Source organism: Trifolium pratense, linkage group LG4 (genome assembly GCF_020283565.1).
Source record: "Trifolium pratense cultivar HEN17-A07 linkage group LG4, ARS_RC_1.1, whole genome shotgun sequence".
NCBI lineage: Eukaryota > Viridiplantae > Streptophyta > Magnoliopsida > Fabales > Fabaceae > Trifolium > Trifolium pratense.
In genome coordinates, this window is record NC_060062.1 from 8538624 (window position 1) to 8565681 (window position 27058).

A 27058-nucleotide genomic window follows, 5' to 3' on the forward strand; every position below is an offset into this window, starting at 1 on the left:
ATAGGAATAATATTTAAAAGGAAATATATCATAATTCATTTCTTGTCTTATCAAAAAATTAAATAATTCATTTCTAACATGATTAAAATAAGGTGAACACTATAAGAAAAAAAAAATGACACTTCGATATACATTTTATTTAAATATATACACATATATGTTAATATTTTGGCTCTCTTTCACGGTTCTAATTTAATACTCATTTGAACACGCCAAACCAAAAGTTTGAGCTTAGTCATATAATTTGAAAAAGTAAGTAAAATTTGATTTTAATTTATTAAAATTAATGTAAAAATAAACTTATTTATTAAAACAAGTATACCTAACTTTTTTCTTCTTAAGCTCATACACTATTTTGTTTTCATAAATAAAATAAAAAATTTGAGCAAGTGTTTTCATAATCTTATAAATTAAAAAGTTATTACTTCAAATCTTTTTGGGTTACCATGATATTGATACGAAGTTTTCACCATCGTTAGCGATGACAAATCTCCATCGAGGAATCTGTGGGGGACACAAGGTGGATTCTCCCCTCCCAACCGAACTTTCTCCATGCGCATGAGCTAGGAATCGAACCTCTGACGACATGCTTAAAGGGACGAAGACCCTTACTACTTGGACCAGTATTATTACTTCAAATCTATCATGAAAAGAAACTACAATTGATGAGGACCTATAACTAGCTAATAATAGAAAGGACGATTGTTGTTTTAGTATTTTATTTTTACTATACATCCAAACATGATTCTTTTGATTTTCAACTTCAACATTAAAAGCTTTATCACAAACAAAATAAAGTGACAATTATGAATAAAGAGAAATTCTACTTGAATCTAACCCATTCATGCATGTGTTTTGACATGGCAAATATATTGTTCATACTCAAAATATGTCCCAAGACCAAATTAGGCTCAAATGTTTTTTGAGGTAAATGAAACAAAGCCGAAATATATCTTCGGATTGTGTCATGAAATCGAACAAAAATATCAATCGGAGTTGAATTTAATAGAAGAAAAATTGTCTTCTATATATAATGTTGCAAATTAATAAGATTCACATCTTTGACCAAAAAATTGTCCACATATAATGTTAATTAGTATAGGAAACAAAACCGTGATCGAACTCTAAATTATCAAAACATCGCCGCATGTAAAAGAATCATGTAGAAAACAAAACTAAAAAGATGGTGTGAGAGTACAGAGTAATGTATTCAAATGAATAAAAGTAAAGCTATGTTAAATTAATGGTATTTTTAGAAAAATGATATCTCTTTCTTTTACACGTGAAAGAAAGAAAACACATAAAGGTGAAAAAAGGAAAGAACAATGAAAACATGGATATAGATAGGTATGGCCACTTTCGATATATATTATGATATATGATTGCACACCACCTTCTATGTAGGACACAATAGGAATTAATGAGTAGGGTAACTCATGATCCTGTATCTCACATAATGGTATATTGATCTGACATTATATCATATCTTCCACCACTGATTCCATTCCTTTCATGTAGATAGGAACAAAAAATGAGTGTTGGGTCCAAACCAAGTCAAAGTCTTTAAGAGCAATGCCATGTGTTACATATAGTGATGGGCATGACTATATGTATATGGTGGCAAGATCCCTAAAGTCATGGACATGTGCATTTGTAACTTGATGGATATTTTTCATATGATTAAATGAATTAGCAAAACACTTTTTTTTTTAATATTCTTCTTATATATTACTTCCTTCAATTTCATATATAAACAAAAGTTTATTTCTTAGATTCAGTCAAAAACTACTGTATTTAGTTTATTTATATATATATAGACCAAATTTAGTGCTAAGAAACAAACTTTAGTGGCTCGTTCAAGCACTGAGGCTGAGTACCGTGCACTTGCTCACACCACCTCTGACCTTATGTGGATTCAATCTTTACTTCGAGATCTCAACATCCCTATCCACACTCCAGTCCTTCTATGTGACAATGTCAACGCAGTTCTCATTGCTCACAATCATGTTCTTCACGCGCTCACAAAGCATCTCAAACTTGATATTGATCATTTTGTCCGTGAGAAGGTTGTTGCCAAAAATCTCTCTATTCAACATGTTCCTGGTACTGACCAGATTACTGATGCTTTGACAAAGCCTCTTCCTTCATCTCAGTTTCTTGCTCTCAGAGACAAACTTAAGGTGTTTGATTTACACCCTCCTTAAGTTTGAGAGGGTGTAATAGAGTAGAATAGACTTTAGGCTGACTCTTATACCAAGCTGGCAACCACCGTGCCATGCTGGCAAAGTCAGTTAGACTTAGCTGGCAAAATTGTTAAAATGTCGTTACTTTTAACTATGCAGTTAAACTTTCGTTTACACACGATTAGGAATCTGTTAGAAGCTACACTAGTAGCTTCTTTCACCATTGTAACCCTTAGGATTTTGATTACTATTCATCGATGAATAACAGTTGTAGAGCAACTTTACAAATGTGTGCATTTCAAAGATTGAAATCTAATAAAATACATATACATTTTTATATTAAGCTCATAGAAAGTATTATTTCATTATTTTTAAATGCATTAGTGTGTGTACCCATGCATATGTACAAGATATGTGTTGTTAATAATTTGTTTGTAAGAGTAAAAATTAGAAATTAAATAGTATTTTTTGTCAATGGAAAATAAAAACGATAAGGAGAATAAAAAAACAAATTGAGTTCTCTAAATATTATCTAAACAATAGTTTAATAGAGAATATGAACAATTGAAATGATCTAAACTCATGAGAAAACGAAACACCCAATTTTGCGAAATAATTTTCACAAGAGTTTCGTTTACGTAAGGTATGAGCCAACACAATATTTCAATTTCTAAACATAAGGATGATTGGGTAGAATTTCGTTCTAACACCAAATCTTGACAAAAACCTTACAGTATTAAGATACCATTTGACCCAGATTATTTCAGACTTTTTTACTCAATAAAAATAGAAATCGGGCCAAACAGTATTTTTAAGAAGTTTTTAATAAATAAAGTTACTTAATTTTTATGTGTAAAATACATGAATAAAGAACTTTTGGCAAAGTTAATATTTATAGCTTTTCGCCACAGCCTTCGATTCCCATAAAAATCCAAATTATTATATTATTATGTATGCATATGTTTTATGTGCTACTGCGTCAAGACAAATAATTCATGTACATGTACTATTATTCTATTAATTTTCACCACTGTTTAAAAAATAAACAAAATTTCACCACAACAATAAAGGTTCAAACTTCGGGATTGTGATTTCTCTAGACCCATTTGGCACCACCTTGGTTTTATCACCCCCGATTTTTTCATCACTATGGATGCTCACGAGTGGCTCAAATTTGGTTCCACGGGTTCTCAAGTTTTCGCTTTCTCTGCTGGCGTTTGGTGGGCCTGGAGACATCGAAATTTGATGTGTTTACAAAACGAGACATGGTCTATCAGTCGTCTCTCTTTTAATATTCATAGTATGATTGCCACCCTCACCTCTTGTTTCTCATCCCGCTCAACAACCACTTCGGAAGTGATCCATGTTAAATGGAACAACAGTAACTACTCCGGTGTCATCCTCAATGTTGACGGAAGTTGCCTCGGATCACCTGTTAGAGCCGGCTATGGAGGAGTTATAAGAAACGACTCAGGCTACTATTTGTCAGGCTTCTCGGGTTTCATTCAGGGATCCTCAGACATTTTACTCGCAGAGTTATTTGCCATCTATCAGGGCCTCACTTTGGCGAAAAATATGTCTATTGATGAGTTAGTTTGCTACTCCGATTCTCTCCACTGCATCAACCTCCTTAAAGGTCCTAATATCAAATATCATGTTTATGCTGTGTTGATTCAAGACATCAAAGAGTTGATATCTCAAAGGAACATTATCCTTTGCCACACTCTCAGAGAGGGAAACAATTGTGCGGATTTCTTAGCCAAGCTTGGAGCCTCTTCAGATTCTGATCTCACGATTCATGCATCTCCCCCAGAAGGTTTCTTTGACATTCTTCAAAGCGACGCGACTGGAACTTTCTACCTTAGAGAATAGTTCCCTTTTCTTATTTCTTTTTGTTTTTTGTTTTGTTTTGATTAGCCTTGTAACCAAAAAAAAAACTTCATGCTATCAATTAAAATAAAATAAAATGTAGTAGTGTATAGTGTTTTTCTTCTTTAAAATATAGTTATTATATTTTAAATAATATTATCAAAAAGAATTATATCATTTAAATAATAAATATATAATTTTAACAAATTTATAATTTATTTGGTATATTATTAAGATCGATCTATCAAAAATTAAAAATTTATATCACTTAAAAGTTTATTTTAAGATCTTTTAAAAAAAATGTTTTTGAAAAAAAAAACTTCTAAAAATAAATCACCAAATAACTTCAACTTTATTTATAAAGTACTTAGTTTTTTTTTTTTTACTTAAGCCATTATTAACAATGTAAGACTTCATAGAGAACAAGGAATATACCATACAATCTTACTTTTACAAAAAGGATGGTGGTCCCATTCTATTGTCATATGCAAGAGAGCATGCTCCTTATAAATAAGAGTATTTACTCATAGCTTCTTGGACGAAATGATTCCTATTATTGAGTGTTTTCAAAAAAGAATGTCTCACTATTTTTAGACCAAAAATATATTAACTTTTTAATCGTAAAAATACAAAAGTTATCTTTGCAATACACTGCCTTTACTAGAAGAAAGAGTTCGAGCATAATTCATTCTCATGCATAAGTTTATTAATATCATAACCAAAATGTTTTTATAGTATACTTATTTTTTGTAAATTTAGGAAAACTCTTAGAAATGTGTACCTTTGCCTTATCAATAAAGGTATATGCTTATTGTCAAGGACTAAGTCAACACAATTTGCCTATATCTAGCTCATACAAAAACAGCCACAAATTGCTATATACCAATATGCACAAATCAGTAAAACCAGATAGACCATGTGGATTTGAGGATTCACAACTTAAGTGGATTGAAATATGAAGCATTGGATCCCTAATGAGTAACACCAAAAGATAATGGGATTTTGTGATTTCAATTTTTCGGTTGGTGGCGTCGGAGTCACTCTGATTTTATTCTTCATCAGTAGAGGAATCAGTGTCATACTGTATAACTATTAAATCTGAAGAATCAGTGTCATCCTCATCCTGTACAAGCTCTAAATCTGAAAAATCAGTGTCATCAGCCAGTACAAGCTCTAACTTGTGGTCAGGGGTGTGCTTCTGGTTGAATCGGCCTGGACGCTTTGCACGGTTCTTATAGCAATCACCACAAAGATCAAAGCCGATAATCTCTTTACAGTCAACACATTTATATCTGTCCCCTATTATTGGGTACATCTGCCCGAACCAGTTAAAAACATTAATAGATTGGAAAACTGGAAGCACAAATGGAATTCAAGGTAATATCATATCATATAGCACTGAATAACGCAACACTGTTTTAGCATAAAGCAACTTCCAAGTGATACAATATATAGATAAACTTCTAAAAACAAGTAAAAGGGATGGCCAGATGCACGAGGCTCCCATCAAGTGGAGTCTAAGGTGAGTATGTCTGCAACCTTAACCCTAGAGATAGTTTATAGGTTTTCAACTCGTGAGAAGCAACCTCGCCATTGTGCCAAAGTTTGCCCTCGCATTATTGAAATTCATTATAAGTATCTCTAAGAGAATTATTTATATGACAGTGATCATCTCAAACTAAATTGAATATAGGTATCGTAATTTACTGGTGTAGTTGCAAACTATAATTTAAGAGCTAGAACAGGGTTATGTATAACTCCCTTTCTTGACATGGATTATGGGAGAAAATATTATTCCTAAGTCAAGTATGTAACAGTCAACAAAAAGAAGTAGCCACATATTATGAAAGAGAGATTAGACTCGGTATAAATCCTCCTGCTCACATTCCATACACTGATTTCCACTCTCACAGACCATAAAAATTAGACAAAAAGCTAAAACAAAACAAACCAACGATTAAAGACAATATAAATGCTATGATAAAGAGGTTTTACCCCGCAAAAATCACAACCAGCTCCTTCGTGAACTAACAATTCAGGATTAGACCCCAAAGCTATTATTTCTCCATTGTCCTTGGACAACGAACCTGAAAGAAAACAATATCAATCAATATTTCAAAGAATCACCCAAGTACATATATCACCGGTAAATTGTTCTACAATTTTCTTTCGTTTTTGTTTCCATATAATTGACAAAAAAAGAAATTAATATTTATAAAGTCAGTTTACTGATATTAACTTTGAAACATAACAACAGGTAGTGATGACAGGGTAACGGACAAAATATGAGCAAGGAAACTTAGAGGGAAATATTGATGTGGCCCATTTGTTACAAGGGATGCTTAATAGAAGTAGAGTGGAACAGATCCTGGGGGTTTTTCTATGGGGAACAAGAGTCTTTATGTTTTTTGTTGAGGAGCTTTTGTCTGGGATTACAGGGTTTTCTAATAGTTTGCGTTTTCAATTAGGAATAAACATTTCAGTTTCTCACATTGGGTTCCTCTCATATGCTTAGAGGAAAACATAAAAATATATATATCAAAATATGTGTGTAGATGACTAACAGTAGGCTTCACAATATCAAAACATATATTAAAAAATTAGTAGGAAAAGATACATACAAGAAGATGTGGTCTCAGGTTGGACTTTGATTTGGCTAGGTTGAATTGCATCTCTTCTCAGTGTGTACTCTTCTGGAAATTGCTCCTCTAAAAATTGGTCAAGAGCCAAACAAACTTTTGGAAATCCTCCAGGATGTGGACTTTGACAAACTTGACATATAAGCACCTCATGAGGTAAGTCGGTGATACAAGTCTCACAGTATACTGCAGAGAATGAGCACAAAATGATATAAAAACATGTTAATGAAGTTATTTGATATTGATAGTTTAATATGTTATAAACAAGAGAAAAAAGTAGAACACCTACCATGTCCACAATTAAGACCAACAGGATGAATGAGCATTTGCTTGCACATTGGACATGTTAAATCTGCAACTAATATTTTTGGTTGCTGATTGTGCTCATTTTGAGGCAATTTTTTTCCTTCAACTGAAATGATGCCTTCATCGCCGTTATGATTTGCAGACCGTGATTGCTCCATACTTTCTAAAGATTCTGTGCTGCATGAGTTAGACGTCTGATTTATGGTAGTACTGGTAGGCGAATTCTCAGGACGATCACATATAAATTGAGGGGAGAAACAATCCTCTTCCTCTTCTTCCTCTGAAACATGAGGTTAAATTGGCAATTGTAGTCAAATGTTTCACAAACAAAGTAGACAAAGGGATTAATTGTCTTTTATAATAACTGCAATTTTACTAGAGAGTGACATAATTGAGGTGAGGAGAAAACTGCCAATGAGTGTGCAAGAAATACCAAGAATTAGAAAAACATTAAACATAGGGAGGAATTATTCAGAACATAAAACCAGATATATCCATACATATATACCACATCAGTGGTTCTAAACACCTCTCTGTCTAAGTAGGTCTGGAATAAAAGCCGTGCTATATATTGAAGTTCTGATTGCAAGGGAATATACATGTATTTTATATCCCATAATGACTACAAAAGGCAATCAGAAAAGTAGTCAGAAACAAGAGTTAATCATATCTGCAAGTTACAACACTGCTATTAATCAATTTTCTTATAGAGATTAAATTAAAGAAACCAAAATATAGAACTGGTGTACAACAGGGGACAACTAGAAGAAACAGTAGCGAAACCAATTTACAAAAAAGGGACATCACAACAACATAAAAAGGCCCAGAAGTTGAAAGCGGTCTCAACAAAACAAGGAATGAAACCAAAATTTGAATAGCAGTGCAGCCAAGAGACGACAAGAAGATGGAGCTTGCACGGTTGCACCCCACATGACAGCAAGAAACTTGTTGGCCTTGGATGGATGTGCATGAACGTCAGCAAACACTCCTATGTTAGCAGTGCTCAAGGGAACAGTCAATTACAGCCTCCGAACCAAACAAGGTGGTGGTAGATAGGCCTTTTTTATGGTCTTATGTTTGGCAGCATCAGGGGTGTTTTGTTCCCTGGCTTGCTTTTTGTTGTAATTTTTTCGGCCACTTTAGTACTACTTGTGCTATCTTGTGCCTATTAATAAAATTTTGCAGTTCAAAAAAAATGAAAGGGTCAACCTCCTTGACCAAGGCTGAACCCAAAACAAGAGTTTCTGAACAAGAAAACTATTGGACCATATTAAGACTCAATAATGCATATATTCTATGTATTAGAGCTTGGATGATATGTACAATATATAACATAAGGTTGAACAAATAAAATCTAAAAGGATATAGAATCAGCTAAATCAGGAAGCTAGGAAAGAATACAGTAAATATAATAAAATAGATTTATCAAATCTTAGATTTAAACAATATCTAACCATAGACAAAGTAAATTTTCTAAAAGAATTATTATCATAAAAACAGTATTGTCAATTGAGTGCTGAAGAGTAGCATAATTTGAACACCTTCATGTTGTTCTACAATATGCTATTTAGTACAAAGTGTTGTAAGAAACTGGCTATCGCGGCGCTATATCACTGCAGCGTAATAGAATTTGAACAAACTGCTATTGTCCACAATCTGCGATTGTTAACACTGCATGAAAATAACAACCGCTACAGGTCCTTCCATTCGCAAAACATTCTAGTAAAATACGATGAAATGCTTTTGCAGAAGGCAACTATGTGAGGCATGCTGCAAATTTATATATGATTATGCTCACACATAAGCCCTTGGAAAGAGAAACATACCAAGTGTCTGATTTTCCCTTCTTTTGTAAGCTGCGGGATATGTCTTAAGAAGCAAAAAGTGAAGCAGTTGACAGATTGTTGGAAAGTGATAGTATGTATGCCTACATGTTGGACAATGGGATTCGGACGAATCATTCATTGATTTATGGACACACCAGAAACATGATACATGGCCACAAGCTACAAACATAAGGAAAAAAATAATGAAAATTCATCATAATTTACTAAAAATATTTAACTGTTTTTAGAAATTGACATTGTGTGTTACCTAGCACAATGGGCTTGTATAACAGATCCCTGCATTATAAAATTTAAGTTAAATTCAGTAAGAAAGATTCGATAAAGTTAATAGGGCAACTTATAGACAGACTTAATAAAACACAATGATGAAAATCAGCTCCATCCTATATAGGCAACATAATGAAAAGTAAGGGTTGAATATGTTTTTAGTCCTTATAAAATACCCTCGTGTCAAGTTTAGTCCCTACAAATTCATCGATTTTTGTAAATAAATACTAAATTTCATTAGTGAGTGTCTTATAAGAGCTAGAAACATGTTTTAACATTATTAGAATTTTAGAGGCCTATACTCAACCACAAAAGCTAGCTTGAGAGTTGAGGTTTGCACTACACTTATAAAGGCTATCTTTACCATATCTCTAGCCAATGTGGGACTTCTAACACACCCCCTCACGTCCAGAACTGAACAAGCTGGAACGTGAAATCAACAACAACGGGTGGCCCAAATATGGGAGGTCTCCACAACAAACAACAAATGGATCTAGGATAGGCTCTGATACCATATTAGAATTTTAGAGGCCTATACTCAACCACAAAAGCTAGCTTGAGAGTTGAGGTTTGCACTACACTTATAAAGGCTATCTTTACCATATCTCTAGCCAATGTGGGACTTCTAACATTGTTATGAATCATGGAATCGAAGGGATAAAGATCATAGATGTCGGCAAGATAGAGTGCATAAGAGTATTCATGAGGAAAATACTCATAGAAATTCATATTGAATGAATATAGATTGATAAAAGAATGAGTAAAATGTACAATGAAGTAGCTTATTTATAGGACTATTTGGAGTAACTAACTCCCTAACTAACTTTCTAACCTCCTAACTAACTTGGTAACCTATCAACTAACTCTAGTTGATTAACTAACTATCTATATTCTTAACAGCCTCCCTCAAACTCAACATTGGGAAATTACCAATTTGAGTTTGAATTACAATGAAAATACAAAAGATTAACTATGTTGTAGTAACTAATGTAGAAATGGGTAAACTAGCAAAAACAAAACATAAAACTGATAGGAAATGATAGGAAGCCCAGACTGCAGGTCAACAAAATTGATAAGCCCAAGCCCAATTTGATTAAGCTAGATCCTTGTTACGAAGCATAATAGACAAACGCAGGCAAACACGGTGTTGTTCGTTCTTCCTGATCACAAACACGATTCGCTTCTCCAAAAATATGGAAAACGTGCTTCAGAACCAAAATCGCTTATTCAAAACACGCTTTTGCAGAACCAGCTTTTCTAACCTCCAAACGCGCTTCTGCAAACAGGATTCACTGCTTCTTTCTCGCGAACTCTTCAATGGCGTCGCAGAGTTTTTAATAGACAATACCAATGACACTTAGTCCGGATAGATTGACGACAGATTCCAGCAAATAAACGATGATGGAGAACATCTCCTCCAGGATCAAAAACAAAGTGCGATGATTTGAAATAACGAGATCTTAGCGATATCATCATCGCATGGAAAAGGAGATAAAGAAGCGTTGCAAATTCAGTCGATGTAAACAAAGAGGATCGGAACAGATTTGTTCCTCCAGGATCATAAACTGTGATGCCTTTCTTGCTGTTTTGATATTGATCTCGTGAGAATAATACGTTGCCGTCGTGTTGAAGCTCAACCTTGATCGGAGAAGAAAATTTCGTACCAAACGTCTTTCGGTTCGTTCTTGCCTTGCCTTTGTGTTGACGCTCGACCTTGATCGGAGAAGAAAACGCGTGAACGGTGGATTGTGAAATCACAGAATCATGATGTTCTGCTAGTGTGAATTTGTTCAAGAAACATTCAATTTGTCCAATCTTGACAGTGCAGCCTTTGATCTCTGGTTTCACAATCTCAATCGATCTGATCTGAACATTTTCAGAATGAAAATTACCAAAACTGAAATTGCAGGAATCATTTGCTGTAATTGATTCAAGAACAGAGGTAGATGATTGTGAAATCTCCCCTGCTGCCTCTGAAATTGAATCACTTGAAGAATCTTGAATATGGATTGAAACAGCAGAGCTTGAACCAGCTTCTTGAACTTGATATTCTTCACAATTTTCAGAACCGTGAGCGGAAGCGCAATCTTCATCTTCATCCCTCGGGTATCGCTCTGATACCATGTTATGAATCATGGAATCGAAGGGATAAAGATCATAGATGTCGGCAAGATAGAGTGCATAAGAGTATTCATGAGGAAGATACTCATAGAAATTCATATTGAATGAATATAGATTGATAAAAGAATGAGTAAAATGTACAATGAAGTAGCTTATTTATAGGACTATTTGGAGTAACTAACTTTCTAACCTCCTAACTAACTTGGTAACCTATCAACTAACTCTAGTTGATTAACTAACTATCTATATTCTTAACAAACCTGAAGTACAAAGTTCGTGAATGTGCACTCTTTGTCGTAGAAGGAAAACCAAGTCATGAAGACCGGAAAATTCCGTCTTAAATGTGTATAAAAACACAGCTAAATATCCAATTGCACTATCAAGCAATACAAGATAGTACAAGTTAAATGACGGACTTCAACACTCTTTGGACAAACTTTACTTACCTCCCGGCCTAACTACAAATTATCAGAGCCCTTTTCCACTAGAAAACAACCAAAAATAGGAATGTGGCTACTCGAAAGCGAGTAAAGTGTAAACTAAAATCAATAGTTGTTATTTCAACAACCGCGTGGTTTTGATGTTTACAATGCACATGCAGTATTCACCTTTGATTTGTTAATCAATGGTTGAAAATACTCACTTTACTGGAGTCAAATCCCAACAAAATATACAAGTGAAATCTTCGTTTTTAAATTAAAAAAATTATTTTGACTTTACAAAAAGCAAGCCCTATATTCATTCTTAACCTAAATTGAATCCTATCGTCACAATCAATCCAGCAAATTGATATTCAATTGAAATTTCAGTTATATAAGTTTGAAATTGTTAACATAAATTCAAATTAAACAAAATAAAAACAAAATGAAGTAATAAGATAACAGAAACACGAAGAAGCAAAACAGACTTACAGACAAACGCAGCAGATAAAGGATTCGTAGATTTCCTGTTGTTCATCTTTGAATTCGTTGTTTTCCATTCTCTGCAAAATTCAACAACAGAATGACAGATAAAAATGATCGAATGATTTTTAGGAATTCGGTGAAGAAGGAGCACTAGTATGAAGAGACAAGAAGGAGCAAAACCGAGCAATGTATCAAGACAACAGCAACAAGTAATAATCCTAAAATTGACACAGCTTGAATGAATGAATGAATAGAAGAGAAAAAACAAAAAAAAAACTAAATTTATTTTAAGTAAGTTTTTTTTTTTCGACAGTTACTTTAAATAAGTTAGTTTTATATTTTATTGGATTGAGTTTTTTTATAATGAGTTGGGATTGAGATCGAATCGAACTCATGATCTTATAGCATACTATTCAAATTTTTATCTCTAGACCAAACATAGTGGCTTTGAGTCATTTTTTTTATTCATTACTTAAAAAAACATAAAACAAATCTTATATTTTATTTAACTCGCGGTCGGCCTACCCCGCCTGTGCTCGCTCCGCTTTTTAAGATGTTAGTTAAGATGTTAAAAATATATAATAATATTTGTAAAAATAAATTTTACAAAGTTTAGGAATTGATAAATGGTCAAAGAATATATTAAGCCTCTTATCCAACCGAGGTAGATAAATATATATATATATATATATAATTTATGTATTTATATAAGTTTTTAAAAAAGTATAGAATTTTGAGGCTTAAAATATTTGCTTATGTTATTTGGCTCTTGGGTTGGTTGTCCTTGATATTGCTCCATCTAGATTTTTTTGGTGTTATAATCTCACATTTAGTCGGTGTTCGAACACCGATCATGCGTTCAATCATGAGCGAAACCAAGATCTAACAAGCCTGGACTTTGACCAAAAATTTTAGTATTATTAGGGGTGGTTTACAACAAAATTGAGATTTTTAGGGTTAGTTTAGGGTAAACTAAAATTTTTTGTTGGACTATTTATATATTATGTCACATGTAAAATTTTACCTAAACTTTATAGTTTTTTGGCTCCGCCACTGCATCCGACCTAACAATTTTAACATTTTTTACCAGTTGAGTTAAAATTTATAGATTGCAACATCGAGATTTAAATATAACAAAAATAATATTTATTTGGTCAAGACCAAATACATATAAATTTTTATATTAAGCTGATAGAAAGTATCACTTCACTTTAAAAAAAAAAGAAAGTATTACTTCATGTTTTTAAATGTATTAGCGTGTACCTGTGCATATGTACTATAAGATATGCAGGGTCGACTTTGAGGGAGTACAAGGTGCCCTACAGTGCTAGACCTCCATTTTTTAAACCTTAAAAGTAATTTATATGTTATAGGTCTTTTTAAAATAAAATAAAAAATTTGATTCAAATAATTAACTAAAAAGTCTTAAATTTTTTTTTGGCCAAATCTAAAGTGGTGGTTCAAGTTTTAAAAAATAAAATGATTAAAAAAATAAAAATTTATTGTTTCAAACACAAACAAAAACGTGCTGTTAATATTATAAAGAAAAGACGTGTTGTTAATAATTTGTTTGTACAAGCAAGAATTAGAAAAGAAATAGTATTTTTGTTTTTCAATGGAAAATAAAAACGACAACGAAAAAAACACAAATTGAGTTCTCTTAAATATTATCTAAAAATAGTTTAATAGAGAATATGACCTAACCCGTCTTTCCCAAACCTCCCTAACACTAACACACTCTTGATACGAAAGAAACCTCCCGCCATAGAATAGAGAAGAAAGAGATCTAAGAGCTGGGTTCCATCGATCACCCTTCCCTTTCACCCGAAATGGTCAAGAGAGATGAACCCACACCACATTTAATAACCTTCGAACTGAAACCCCCAACTAGAGATGAAATTTCAAAACCTAAACAACTCAATGGAGAGTTCCCTGACCGGTTCAATTCAAGGAAAGGTCCACCAATAATGGAAATGATCCTAAACACACGAGAAAACGAGGCACCCAATTTTACAAAGTAATTTCCACAAGAGTTTCATTTATGAAATATATGAGCTGTTGGAACATATAGCACTATAGTGTATGAATTGAAAGTAAAATTCTTGAGTCTCACATAACTAGTAGAGCATATTAATATGTATAGCATATACCGAGAATAAAAATATTTTGTTTCAAACTACTAGGGCACTGTTTGTAAGTTCAACAAACTAGCTTATAGTTTATTGGATTAGCTTATAAGCTTGTTTGATAAAAATGTGAAATGTTTGGTAACGAGCTTCTCTAACTAGCTTATAGCTTTTTTCGAGATGCTATTTCAAGTAGCGTATGAGCTTATAGCTTATAGCTTTTTCATTTTATTCCATATTTACCCTTATTAGTTTTATTTATTTATTTTTTTAAAATTATGTAATAACTACCCACTAACACTTACAAAAAAAACTACTCACTAACCATGTACTTTTATGTCATTTTGTACTTACAACAGCTAAAATTGCCAAACAATTTAATTTTATTCTACTAGTTTTTAAGGTATAAGTTACCATCTATCAGCATCAGCTATAACCTAGTTTTTCAGCTATAAGCTAGCTTATAGCTTATCTTTACCAAACAGAGCCTAGGTTTGGTCTAACGGTAAAGGATTCAAGTATTGTTGCACATTGTAAACAAAAATTTCTTGTCTGATACCGGATCCTCTTTCCTCCAAAAAAAAGCCCTACTGATTGAGAGGGAGATTAAGTTGAAAACAACAGTGCAGTAGTTATCGGTATCAATAAAACTGAGCTATTTTATCCTTGGGACTTCGTGGTTGATAGTTTACTTTGCATAATTTTGGACAATGCCGTGAAACGTCGCGACCCAACCCAAAAAAAATTCGGTGGCTTGAAAATTATTTTTAATGATTTTTTAACTCTTGTAAGTTGTAACAACATAAGCCAACACAATATTCCAATTTCTCAACTTAAAAGAACAAATATTATCAATAAAAGAAACTTAAAGATACGTGGATAGAATTCCTAACAACAAATCTTGACCAAAAACCTTACAGTACTAAATACATGTCTCCATAAGTATTTTCTTTTTTACTTAAGCCATTATTAACCAATGTAAGACTTCACAGAGAACAAGGAATATACCATACCATCTCACTTTTACAAAATGGATGGTCCCCTCAGAAAGATCATTTTGGAATATTGTGTTGTCATATGCAAGAGAGCATGCTCCTTATAAATAAGAGTATTTTACTCATAGCTTCTTGGACGAAATGATTCCTATTATTGAGTGTTTTCAAAAAAGAATGTCTCACTATTTTTAGGGAAACAAAAGCTGCACTTTTTCAATTGTAAAAATACAAAGGCTATATTTGCAATACACTGTCTTTACTAGAAAGAGTTAGAGCATACTTCATTCTCATGCATAAGCATAAGTTGATTAATATCATAACCAAAATGTTTTTATAATATACTAACTTTTTTTGTAAATTTAGGAAAACTCTTACAAATATATACCTTATCTTATCAATAGAGGTATATGCTCAGTGTCATTTGTCAAGGCCAAAGTCAACACAATTTGCCTATATCTAACTAATACAAAGAGTTACATATTGCTAGTTGCTACAACCAATAAACAGATTCATTGTGATAGAAAATAAATACCAATATAGACAAATTAGGAAAACCAGATGACCATGTGGATTTGAGGATTCATAACTTAAGTGGATTGAAATATGAAGCATTGCATCTTGTCCTCAGAGTGGCATGTAGTTAACCATTATCTATATTTTACCCCCAAAAGATAATGGGATTTTGTGATTTCATTTTTTCAGTTGGTGGCGTCGGAGTCACTCGGGTTTTATTCTTCATCGGTAGAGGAATCAGTGCCATCCTGTATAACCATTAAATCTGAAGAATCTTGTCCACGGCTAATTAGCATCTTTCGATATCGTACAAGCTCTAACTTGTGGTCAGGGGTGTGCTTCTGGTTGAACCGGCCTGGACGCTTTACACGGTTCTTATAGCAATCACCACAAAGATCAAAGCCGATAATCTCTTTACAATCAACACATCTATATCTGTCCCCTATTATTGGGTACATCTGTAGGTAACAGTTTAAAACATCAATACATTGGAAAACTGGAAGCACAAATGGAATTCAAGGTAATATCATATCATATAGCACTGAATAATGCATATCACTGTTTTAGCATAATGCAACATCCAAGTGATACAATATTGATAAATTTTTATTTTTATTTTTTGACAAATATTGATAAACTTTTAAAAACAACTAAAAGGGCGGCCAGATGCACGAGGCTCCAACCAAGTGGAGTCAGAGGTGGGTATGTCTGCAACCTTAACCATAGAGATAGTTTATAGGTTTTCAACTCTTGAGAAGCAACCTCGCCAATGTGCCAAAGTTTGCCCTCGCATTATTGAAATTCATTATAAGTATCTCTAAGAGAATTATTTATATGACAGTGATCATCTCAAACTAAATTTAATATAGGTATTGTAATTTACTGGTGTAGTTGCAAACTATAATTTAAGAGCTAGAACAGGGTTATGTATAACTCCCTTTCTTGACATGGATTATGGGAGAAAATATTATTCCTAAGTCAAGTATGTAACAGTAAACAAAAAGAAGTAGCTACATATTATGAAAGAGAGATTAGACCAAATATAAATCCTCCTACTCACATTCCATACACTGATTTCCACTCTCACAGGCCATAATTAGACAAAAAGTTAAAACAAAACAAATCAACGATTAAAGACAATATAAATGCTATGATAAAGAGGTTTTACCCCACAAAAATCACAACCAGCTCCTCTGTGAAGTAACAATCCAGGATTAGACCCCAAAGCTATCTTTTCTCCGTTGTCCTTGGACAAAGAACCTGAAAGAAAAGTAATATGAAACAATATCTCCAAAAATCACCCAAGTACATATCACCGGCAAATTGTTCAACAATTTTCTTTCTATGATAATTGACAAAAAATGAAATTAATATTTATAAACCTAAATCCTTAAGAAATCGTGATGAGAACTATTAGCATCTTAGGGAAGAGAAATGGGAAATTGATAGAAACTATTGAGAATGATGAAAATGAAAGAGCACTCGAATGAATGTGTATAATACAGATGAGCAATGTCATAAGCACATAAAATATACAACCACGACTACCCTGTTTACAATGTTTCTAACTTTATGGTTCAAGGTGGAATATATAGATCATATACACTTTTTGAAAAGTGTACGCTATACCAGGATCCCTCGTACTTCACGAAAACAATCTCTCATAGTATCATCTCTTTGTTTGCATATGGGTCCGATCACCATGATCGCCTACGGTGTTTGCATTGGCATTGTTATATGTGGAAGAACTTCCTAAGGAACTTCAGTCTAGTACACCTCCTATCATGGCTCAGAAGGATGCACTTTGTTAGAAAATAAAATAATCTCTCATCATATCATAGAATATCTTAGTTTATCTACTAGGATCGGTTTTCAATCTTTGCATATCTTAGATTATCTTTTAGGATCAATTTCCATATCTATTATCATTATTATTATTATTTGTTTCCTGATTTCCCAATTTAATTAGGATTGAGTATGTGTAATAGGGATTAATATTTGGTCTTTTGTATCAAGCTACTATGAAGTTAGTATTACGTTATTATCAATAATATTGAAAGTACTTATTATTTTCTCTCCTTTAATCTAAAAGGGCACAGCTTCAACAAACTTGTTATCAAGTCAGTTTACTGATATTAGCTTTGAGGACATAACAACAGGTAGTGATAGTATAATGGACAAAACATGAGAGTGGGGAAATTAGAGGGAAATATTGATGTGGCCAGTTTTTTACAAGGGATGCTTAATAGTCAGTTTACATATATATAAACATGTGTAAATGACTTGATTTGGCCAAGTTGAATTGCATACAAGGGATGCTTAATAGTCAGTTGACTTGACTTGATTTGGCTTCACAATATCAAAATTCAAAATATATATTAAGAAATTAGTTGGAAAAGATACATACAAGGTTGGACTTTGATTTGGCTAAGTTGAATTGCATCTCTTCTCTGTCTGTACTCTTCTGGAAATTGCTCCTCTAAAAATTGGTCAAGAGCCAAACAAACTTTTGGAAATCCTCCGGGATGTGGACTTTGACAAACTTGACATATAAGCACCTCATGAGGTAAGTCGGTGATACAAGTTTCACAGTATACTGTAGAGAATTAGCACAAAATGATATAAAAACATGTTAATGAAGTTATTTGATATTGATAGCTTAATATGTTATAAACAAGATAAAAAAGTAGAACACCTACCATGCCCACAATTAAGACCAACAGGATGAATGAGCATTTGCTTGCACATTGGACACTTTAAATCTGCAACTAATATTTTTGGTTGCTGATTGTGCTCATTTTTAGGCAATCTTTTTCCTTCAACTGATGGAGTCCCTATAATTTGCTGTTTCCTTTCAGAATTATATTCAGAAATGATGCCTTCATCGCCATTATGATTTGCAGACCCTGATTGCTTCATACTTTCAAAAGATTCTGTGCCGCATGAGTTAGACGTCTGATTTATGGTGGTACTGGTAGGTGAATTCTCAGGACGATCACATATAAATTGAGGGGAGAAACGATCCTCTTTCTCTTCTTCCTCTGAAACATGGGGTTAAATTGGCAATTGTAGTCAAATCAAATGTTTCACAAACAAAGTAGACAAAGGGATTAATTGCCTTTTATGATAAAGGGACAATGAGGAACGAGTGTAAAATGTTTCCATTTCAATGGTAACTGGGGAAGAGTTGAAACATAACCAACAACTTGAATTTTAGATCAATCTGCAAGAGTAACAAGATCTGGAGTTTTAGGTGAAGATAATTCAGAGAAAAAAGATGGATCACTATTCAAGGGATCAAAAGCACCAGAATCCAAAACCGAAGATCCAACAGGTGCTATGTTAGATAGGTAAACCGTAGAATTACTGGTACAAGCAATAATAGTGAAAATTCAACCGTTGGGAGTTTCTTTCATGATAAAGAAACCAAAATATAGAACTGGTGTGCAACTAGGGACAACTAGAAGAAACATTTGTGAAACCAGTCTACAAAAAAAGGACATCACAAAAAAAAAAAAAAAACACACATGTAACAAACAAACCCAAATAAGAGACCCAGAAGTTGAAAGCGGTCTCAACAAAACTAGGAATGAAAACAAAATTTGAATAGCAGTGCGGCCAAGAGACGACAAGATGGAGCTTGCACCCCACATGACAGCAAGAAACTTGTTGGACTTGGATGGATGTGTGTGAACGTCAGCAAACTATGGTGGCAGTGCCGCAGTGCTCAAGGGAACAGTCAATTACAGCCTCTGAACAAATATGAAAGGGTCAACCTCCTTGACCAAGGCTGAACCCAAAACAAGAGTTTCTGAACACGAAAACTATTGGACCATATTAAGACTCAATAATGCATATTCTATGTATTAGAGCTTGGACTAGGATGATATGTACAATATATAACATAAGGTTGAACAAATCAAATATTAAACTTTAAGGATAAGAATTAGGAAGCTAGGAAAGAATACAGTAAATGTAATAAAATAGATTTATCAAATCTTAAACAATATCTAACCATAGACAGTAAATTTTCTAAAAGAATCATTATCATAAAAACAGTATTGTCAAATTGAGTGCTGAAGAGCAGCATAATTTGAACACATTCATGTTGTTCTGCAATATGCTATTTAGTACAAAGTGTTGTAAAAAGGTGGCTATTGAGGCGCTATATCACTGCGTAATAGAATTTAAATGGACTGCTATTCTCCACAATATGTGATTGTCAACACTGCATGAAAATAACAACCGCTACCGGTTCTTCCATTCGCTAAACATTCTAGTGAAATAGGATGAAATGCTTTTACAGAAGGCAACTATGTGAGGCATACTGCAAATTTATATTTGATTATGCTCATGCATAAGCCCTTAGAAAGAGAAACATACCAAGTGTCTGATTTTCCCTTCTTTCATAAGCTGCAGGGTATGTCTTAAGAAGCAAAAAGTGAAGTATTTGACAGATTGTTGGAAAGTGAGAGTATGTATGCCTACAAGTTGGACAATGGGATTCCGACGAACTATTCATTGATTTATGGACACACCAGAAACATGATACGTGGCCACAAGCTACAAACAAAAGGAAAAAAAATAATGAAAATTCATCATAATTTACAAAAAAAAATTGAAGTGTTTTCAAAAATTGATGTTGTGTCTTACATAGCACAATGGGCTTGTATAACAGATCCCTGCATTATAAATTTAAGTCAAATTTAGTAAGAAAGATTGGATAAAGTTAATAGGATCATTTACAGACCAACATAAACAAACACAAAGATAAAAATAAGCTCTATTTCAAGGGTTAATTATGTTTTGAGCCCTTATAAAAACCCTCCTGTCAAGTTTAGTCCCTACAAATTCATTGATTTTTGGTCCCTGAAATCACCAAATTGGGGAGTAAACAGTGATGGAGATTTTTGTAAATACTAAACTTGATTAGTGAGTATCTTATAAGAGCTAAAAGCATGTTTAAACCCGACGTACGAAGTTCATGAATGTGCAATCTTTGTCGTGGAAGGAAAACCAAGTCATGAAGACCAGATAATTCCGTCTTAAATGTGTATAATAACTCAGCTAAATATCCAATTGCACTGTCAAGCAATACTAGATACACGTTAAAATGACTGGCTCGAACAATCTTTGGACGAACTTTACTTACCTCCAGGACTAACTACAAATTATCATAGCCCTGAATGTGGCCCCTCGAAAGCAAGTGAAGTGTAAACTAACAAAATCAATAGTTGTTATTTCAACAATGCACATGCAATATTCACCTTTGATTTGTTAATCTATGGTTCATAAAACTCATTTTACAAGAGTCAATCCCAATTCCCAACAAAATATACAAGCGAAATCTTCGTTTTTAAATAAAAAAAAAAAACTTTACTTTACAGAAATCAAGCCCTACATTCATTCTCAACCTAAATTGGATCCTATCGTCACAATCAATCGATCAAATTGATATTCAATTGAAATTTCAGTTATATAAGTTTGAAATTGTTAACATAAACTCAAATTAAACTAAATAAAAACAAAATGAAGTAATAAGATAATCTAAACACGAAGAAGCAAAACAGACTTACAGGCAAACGCAGCATATAAAGGATTCGTAGATTTCCTGTTGTTCATCTTTGACTTCGTTATTTTCCATTCTCTGCAAAATTCAACAGCAGAAAGAGAATGGAACAATAACAGATGAAAAAGGATTGAATGATTTAGAAGAAGAAGAAGATGGAGAAGCACATCATAATGTTGATGGTGATGGTGATGGTGATGGTGATGTGACATGATAGGTTTTAATCTATTATCCTTATTATTTTTAAAATAGATTAGAATAAAATAGAATAGTCGATGACACTCAATTATACGATGTTTTAGTAGTAATTTAAAGGTAGTTTTAATAGTAATTGAAGTCCAAAAACAAGTAAATACCTGCGAAAGTGAAGTTACTTGGCCCAAAAGCAAGAAAAGTGGAAAAAACAAAAAAAAAAACAAAAACGTAATAAACAGCGCAAACCATTGTACCCACGATGAGATCCAGCGTGGCGCGATGAGAAGACGGTTTAAATTGAAGAAAATCTGCAACAGATATTTACCATCGTACCACGACGACTTGTCATCGTGGCACGATGAAAGACGATTGAAGAAAGCAAAAAATCTGGAGAAGATCTTTCGTCGTACCACGATATGATCCATCGTGTTCACGATGAGGCAAAATTACATGTCATCGTGGCCACGATGGGTGCGATGGACGCGCAGAAAAAACTCAAACTCAGCTAAAAAACTATAAATAGAGTCTTTCTTCTTCACTATTATTCATTCAGAAGCCACTTCTAACATGAAAGAGTGAGACAAGTGGTGCATGGTGCACCACTTGTCAATATCTCGATAACAAAAATAAATTTTATAAAATACACCGTTGGATTGAAACTTTATATAATATAGATCATTCATATAAAAATACAGTTTTCATTAGTGGGAACTTATAAATTAATATTGATTAAAAAAATTATAAATTAATATAAAAACTTATTTATTTGCATAAGCTGTTTTTCATAACTTCAAAAGTAAGTTATTCCAAACGGGGCCAATGTAATATTATTGGAATCCTATATATTTTCTCTTTTTCAATTTTATATCTCTATTGTTAGCGGACTTTGTAGGGTTTACCTTCCCTTATTTTGCTTACATGTGCATAAAACTACTAACAAATTATACTAAACTAAAACAACTAACAAGAGACACTACAAGAAAATTGTCACTTTGCGACACTTCTCTTGCAACCATTTGGACAAAACCGTCGCAAAGTATAATTTTTAAGATATTTGTGACAATGTATACAACGGTTTTGAAAACCGTCGCTGTATGATTCCTAAAAGAGGGAATGAAATTCAGTATTGGCGGACATTGAAATTGGATTCCCTTTGTTACAAAAAAAAAAAATTATTGGGGTCAAAAAGTATTAAAAAATAAAAAATAAAAAATACCCCTTTCATGACTAAACCACTCAAAACGCATAATCAGTTCCTTCAAAACGCAAAAACGAAGAAACCCTCATCTTACCGAGTCCTTCAACCACAAACGCATAATCGCAACCAGAGAATCAAAAACGACGAAGCTATGGAGTTCCAAGTCCTTCAACCACAAACGCCTCCAAATTCCTGACTCGTTCCAAATCTTCATCCTTTTAGTCGCTTCAAATCCCTAACATGTTCTAAATCCGTTATAGTCGCTCCAAATCCAAATCCCTAACTCGTTCATCGTGAAGAGAAAAAGAGATGTCATGAAGTGATGTGACGGAGGCCGAATATGTGGTAGCACTAGGTTCACAGGTCTTTGGTTCTGTTACTTTGTTCCCCTCTTTCTCCGTTTCAACTCTGGATATCTTTCATAGGTCAGATTCGTGGTAGGCTCTTTCTCTTTATTATGCTTGTTTCGAAAATTTGGGGTTTGATTAAAAATTAGAAATTAGGGTTGGTAGTTATATGGTTCTGAATCTGATTTTAATGAATAGGGTTCCAAAGTGACAGTTTTTATATTTACTTGGTAGTAGGGATACTTTATTGAATCTGAAATTGGGAAGTTGATACATTAATGTTTTGCATGATCTAAATTATGGGTTTCTTTGTGGTTGAGGCTTTCTTTGTAAAACAAAAACGATATTGGTATTATCTTTCTAGAATAGCCATCACTTAGTTAAATTGTTTTTATTAGAGTAATAGAGTCTTTGTTGTTATGTGTGTGATAATGATAACATACATAGATAGATTACAGAGAAAGAGTTTTTGCCATTGTGCTATGTTATGCTGTTATGCTGTTATGATATGGTTCAGGCTTGTAATAACATGAATAGTCATTGTTGTTTTGCTAAGGCACATATTTGAATTGAATTCAAACTTTGGAATGTATTTTGGATTGGTCTGTTAACATTGCAGTTTGCTCATTGGTTGCAGGGGCTTTCACTTTGTTGGTCAAGTTAAGATGCTTTATGCTATTGTTATCTGTTTCTCAAGTAATATTGTTGCTAACAACTTCAGAATTTGGAGGAAAAATGAGGCAGATCTTGTAACAATGTCTTGTGGAAGTTTCTTGTCACCACTTCAGAAAGGAAGGAGACCGAAAAATTCTCGCAATATCCAACTCACCTTGGAACTCACAAAGTGCCTTAGTGGTAAAATTTCAATGTTGAATCTTTCCAGGTATGCAATTTGAAACAAATGAACATTCAATGCTTCTATTCTTGTGTTGTTTGTTTGCTATATTAAATTATAGTTCTTTTCACTTTTTTTGTTTGGTTTCTTTGTTAGGAAGTGTTTCATCATTTGGTTAATGGTTTTTCTTGGATTTAGGAATGCAATTGTAATAATTGTGTGTATATATGGAATATCCATCCTGCATCACTTCATCAGGTTATGGTAAACATTGTCAATATTTGTCTATAATTTCTTGCATTTTGAACCAGGTTTTCATTGGGGTGGAAGGGGTAGTGCAAGCTTAATCATGTTATGTTAATTGTAGTCCTTGTAGAATGAGGTGAAGACGACTAGTAACTAAATGTTTGTTGGCTTGTGGTGGATTTAGTTTCTTTTGTTAGTGAGAAGCCAAAACAAAAAAAAATTGAATTCCAAACAAAAAATACTTTAATACACTTAAACAAAAAGCAGGCAAAACAAAAATATGAGAAACTTGACTAAAACATCGAGTTTCCCTTTCTTAGAGCAGAATCTGATTTAGTGTGCCTCCCTTTTGTTAGTCTGAAATACTGAGTTTCCCCAAGTTTCTTAATAGTTTTTTTTGTTGTCTCTTGTTCGAGGGGTTTGGTCATTAATGCAATTCTTTACTTTACTCACACATATAGTGATTGGATTAACTGAAGATAGAAGCATTTCTCATTTTGCGCAGCCAATTTCTTAAGTCTGTTGCCAATTTTTAACTCTGCTGCTGATTTTGTAACTCTGCTGACGTTTTTGTAAGTCTTTTCCTCCTTTTGTCTCTTTTCTTTGTTTTCTGTTGCTTTTAGTTTGGGGATTAGTAGATAAATTTTAATCAAGTAATAAATGCATTAATGAATTTGGTATGGCTTTGGTTGTTTTATATGCTAAATGAAGATAATGTATGAGTGCACTGCTATTGTATTGTTGTCTAGTTTTTAGGCTTGGTATTGCTGACTTTTTTGTTCTCCCTGTTATGAGACACTACTTGTTCTTACAAAACATATTTGCTCTTTGAAAATCCCTGGGGTTGACCATGATTTGGTTTGAAATTAAGATATTTATAACATTGTAATTTACCGAGTTCTATTTTTGTGAGTTAGAGAGTTTATCCTTTGTTTGCATAAGATATCATATTACTATGGTATTCTTTTTATCAGTTCATTTATTTGATGTGTTTAGAAAAGAGACGCCATTATGTTATGTTTGAAGCTAGGAACCATTATCTTGTGGAATTATGCCATGGACTAAGTCAATTTGTTCAATCCCGTTCGTTTTTTTTATGTATCCTAATATATATACTTATGTTTTTTCAGGTAATTGAATGAGAAGAATCAAGAGATGAATAAGGATCATGAAGCAACATGACATACTCTGGATTAGTTTTTCTCCTTTTAGAGTTTCAAGTTATTTAATTAAATTTTTTATGTATGGATGTTGTCACTATCAAATTAATTATATGAATGAGATTAAATTATTTATATACTTGTCACCATTGAATTAATTATATGAATCTTATTTAATAAGCCATCTAAAGGAATAAAAAAATATTAAATTCATATTTAAAAAAAAAATGTTTGCGACGGTTTTGTAACTGTCGCAACCTCTGATATTAAATCCAGTGTTAGATATAGGGACGGTTTGGAACCGTTGCAAGAACAACTGCGACGGTTGTAACGACGGTTTTCAAAACCGTTGCAAAGTACTCTTGCGACACACAAATCAGCAACGGTTAGACAACCGTCGCAGATGTGTAATTGCGACAGTTACAACCGTTGCAAACTGCAATTTTAACCGTCGCAAAGTACTTATTTTCTTGTAGTGAGAGTATATACCCTTTGGTGAGTATATAATAAAACTACTAACAAATTATACTAAATTAAAATAAGTAACTTATTTCATTCATTTTTTATTATTATTACAATCATCCAATGCCATTATATATAGTATTAGTTAATTCAAACTAAGCACCGACTCATCATTCTTCTGGATCTTTCTAAGAGCACAATTAATCATTTAAATTTAACTAATGCAACTTGGGCCAATTCTATTCTCTAAGTCCTATGTTGATTCATTACAACTTACATGTGATGAAAAGTGATATCAAGTCAAAAAAATGTCGAGAAATACCAAACATGTTTTCTGTATGAAAAATAAGTTACCTCTCTTTCATTTCATACATAAAACTAATTTGATGTTTCACGTCATTTTTTTGTCTTCATATCAAACTCTTCATCACATGTAAGTTGTGCTATTTTATCAACTGCAATCCCACCATGAACATACAAAATTTCAATCATAAATACACTGACACATTTTTCTTGCTTTATTCATGTTTGAAAGAGTTTATCATTTTCCAGTATTTTATTTGCGGGGTTCAATAAGGTATTGTCACACGAGTCACAATCAAAGAAGGTGACACATAAGGATTGACGTTACAAACAACTCTCTTCTTACATTTCGTACAGTTGCAATCAAAGGAGGTGATGCTAGAGAGATTAGTATCCGACATAAATTCGTAATTATATGTTTGACTACTTATTGAAATCTAAATCATCATATATCGATCTAACTCCCACAATTGTAATTATATGTTTGACTACTTATTGAAATCTTAATCACTATATATCAATCTAACTCTCACAATTGTAATTATATGTTTGACTACTTATTAAAATTTAAATCACCCTATGTACCCAAAAAAATTTAATTTAAATCACCCTTTATCTATCTATCTATCTAACTCACAATTGTAATTATATGTTTGACTAATTAAAATCTCAATCATCTTATATCGATCCATCTCCCATGATTGTTCGGAAATGAATTCCCTGACCACAAGTAAATCCCAACCATCCATTTTATTTATGTCTTCTATTTATTTGATGAACTTTGAATCTGAACAATCAAAATAGTATGACTACATGACTGCAGGATGTCCCGGAAGGAAATCCAGGTCCCGATTGTACTAAAAAAATGTTGACTACATGTAATCAAATTTTGACATACAAACAGAGTAACACACCCCATGACAGCAGTTAAGATGTCTTAATCAATTTCTCTTTTCAGTTTAAAACTAACAA

The 27058-nt window shown here is 33.0% G+C and overlaps 3 protein-coding genes and 1 long non-coding RNA gene across 9 annotated transcripts; 2 read left to right on the forward strand and 2 right to left on the reverse strand.

The window, feature by feature from the left end:
* The first annotated feature begins 3332 nt into the window (after positions 1 to 3332).
* Positions 3333 to 4055, forward strand: LOC123922061. The gene has a single exon (XM_045974805.1). It carries the CDS (start codon positions 3333 to 3335, stop codon positions 4053 to 4055), a length of 723 nt encoding a protein of 240 aa, XP_045830761.1.
* Positions 4056 to 4840: 785 nt separating this feature from the next.
* Positions 4841 to 21469, reverse strand: LOC123920335 (E3 ubiquitin-protein ligase PRT1-like). Of its 3 annotated transcripts, none has more exons than XM_045972602.1 (8): positions 21445 to 21469; positions 12144 to 12240; positions 9092 to 9120; positions 8824 to 9003; positions 6981 to 7277; positions 6674 to 6877; positions 6048 to 6139; positions 4841 to 5367 (listed from the first exon to the last, which is right to left on the reverse strand). In XM_045972602.1, the coding sequence occupies exons 2-8, from the start codon at positions 12209 to 12211 to the stop codon at positions 5101 to 5103; spliced, it is 1137 nt and encodes a 378-aa protein (XP_045828558.1). In that variant the 5' UTR covers positions 12212 to 12240; positions 21445 to 21469; the 3' UTR covers positions 4841 to 5100. The 3 variants fall into 3 exon arrangements, with proteins under 3 accessions (XP_045828558.1, XP_045828561.1, XP_045828559.1); XM_045972605.1 differs by lacking the exon at positions 21445 to 21469 and adding an exon at positions 12318 to 12376 and having other exon boundaries at positions 12144 to 12214; XM_045972603.1 differs by lacking the exon at positions 21445 to 21469 and adding an exon at positions 12289 to 12365 and having other exon boundaries at positions 12144 to 12214.
* Positions 15539 to 21480, reverse strand: LOC123920334 (E3 ubiquitin-protein ligase PRT1-like). The gene is made up of 7 exons (XM_045972601.1): positions 21348 to 21480; positions 20425 to 20453; positions 20155 to 20334; positions 18471 to 18812; positions 18179 to 18367; positions 16940 to 17031; positions 15539 to 16229 (listed from the first exon to the last, which is right to left on the reverse strand). Exons 1-7 carry the CDS (start codon positions 21413 to 21415, stop codon positions 15987 to 15989), a joined length of 1143 nt encoding a protein of 380 aa, XP_045828557.1. The 5' UTR covers positions 21416 to 21480; the 3' UTR covers positions 15539 to 15986.
* A 1096-nt stretch (positions 21481 to 22576) lies between these two features.
* Positions 22577 to 25456, forward strand: LOC123920337. 4 transcript variants are annotated; one of them, XR_006813605.1, is made up of 4 exons: positions 22581 to 23158; positions 23718 to 23963; positions 24072 to 24733; positions 25292 to 25456. It is a non-coding gene; the product is annotated as an uncharacterized LOC123920337 (long non-coding RNA). The 4 variants fall into 4 exon arrangements; XR_006813606.1 differs by having other exon boundaries at positions 22582 to 23158; positions 24114 to 24733; XR_006813603.1 differs by having other exon boundaries at positions 22577 to 23170; positions 23718 to 24733.
* The last annotated feature ends 1602 nt before the right edge of the window (positions 25457 to 27058 follow it).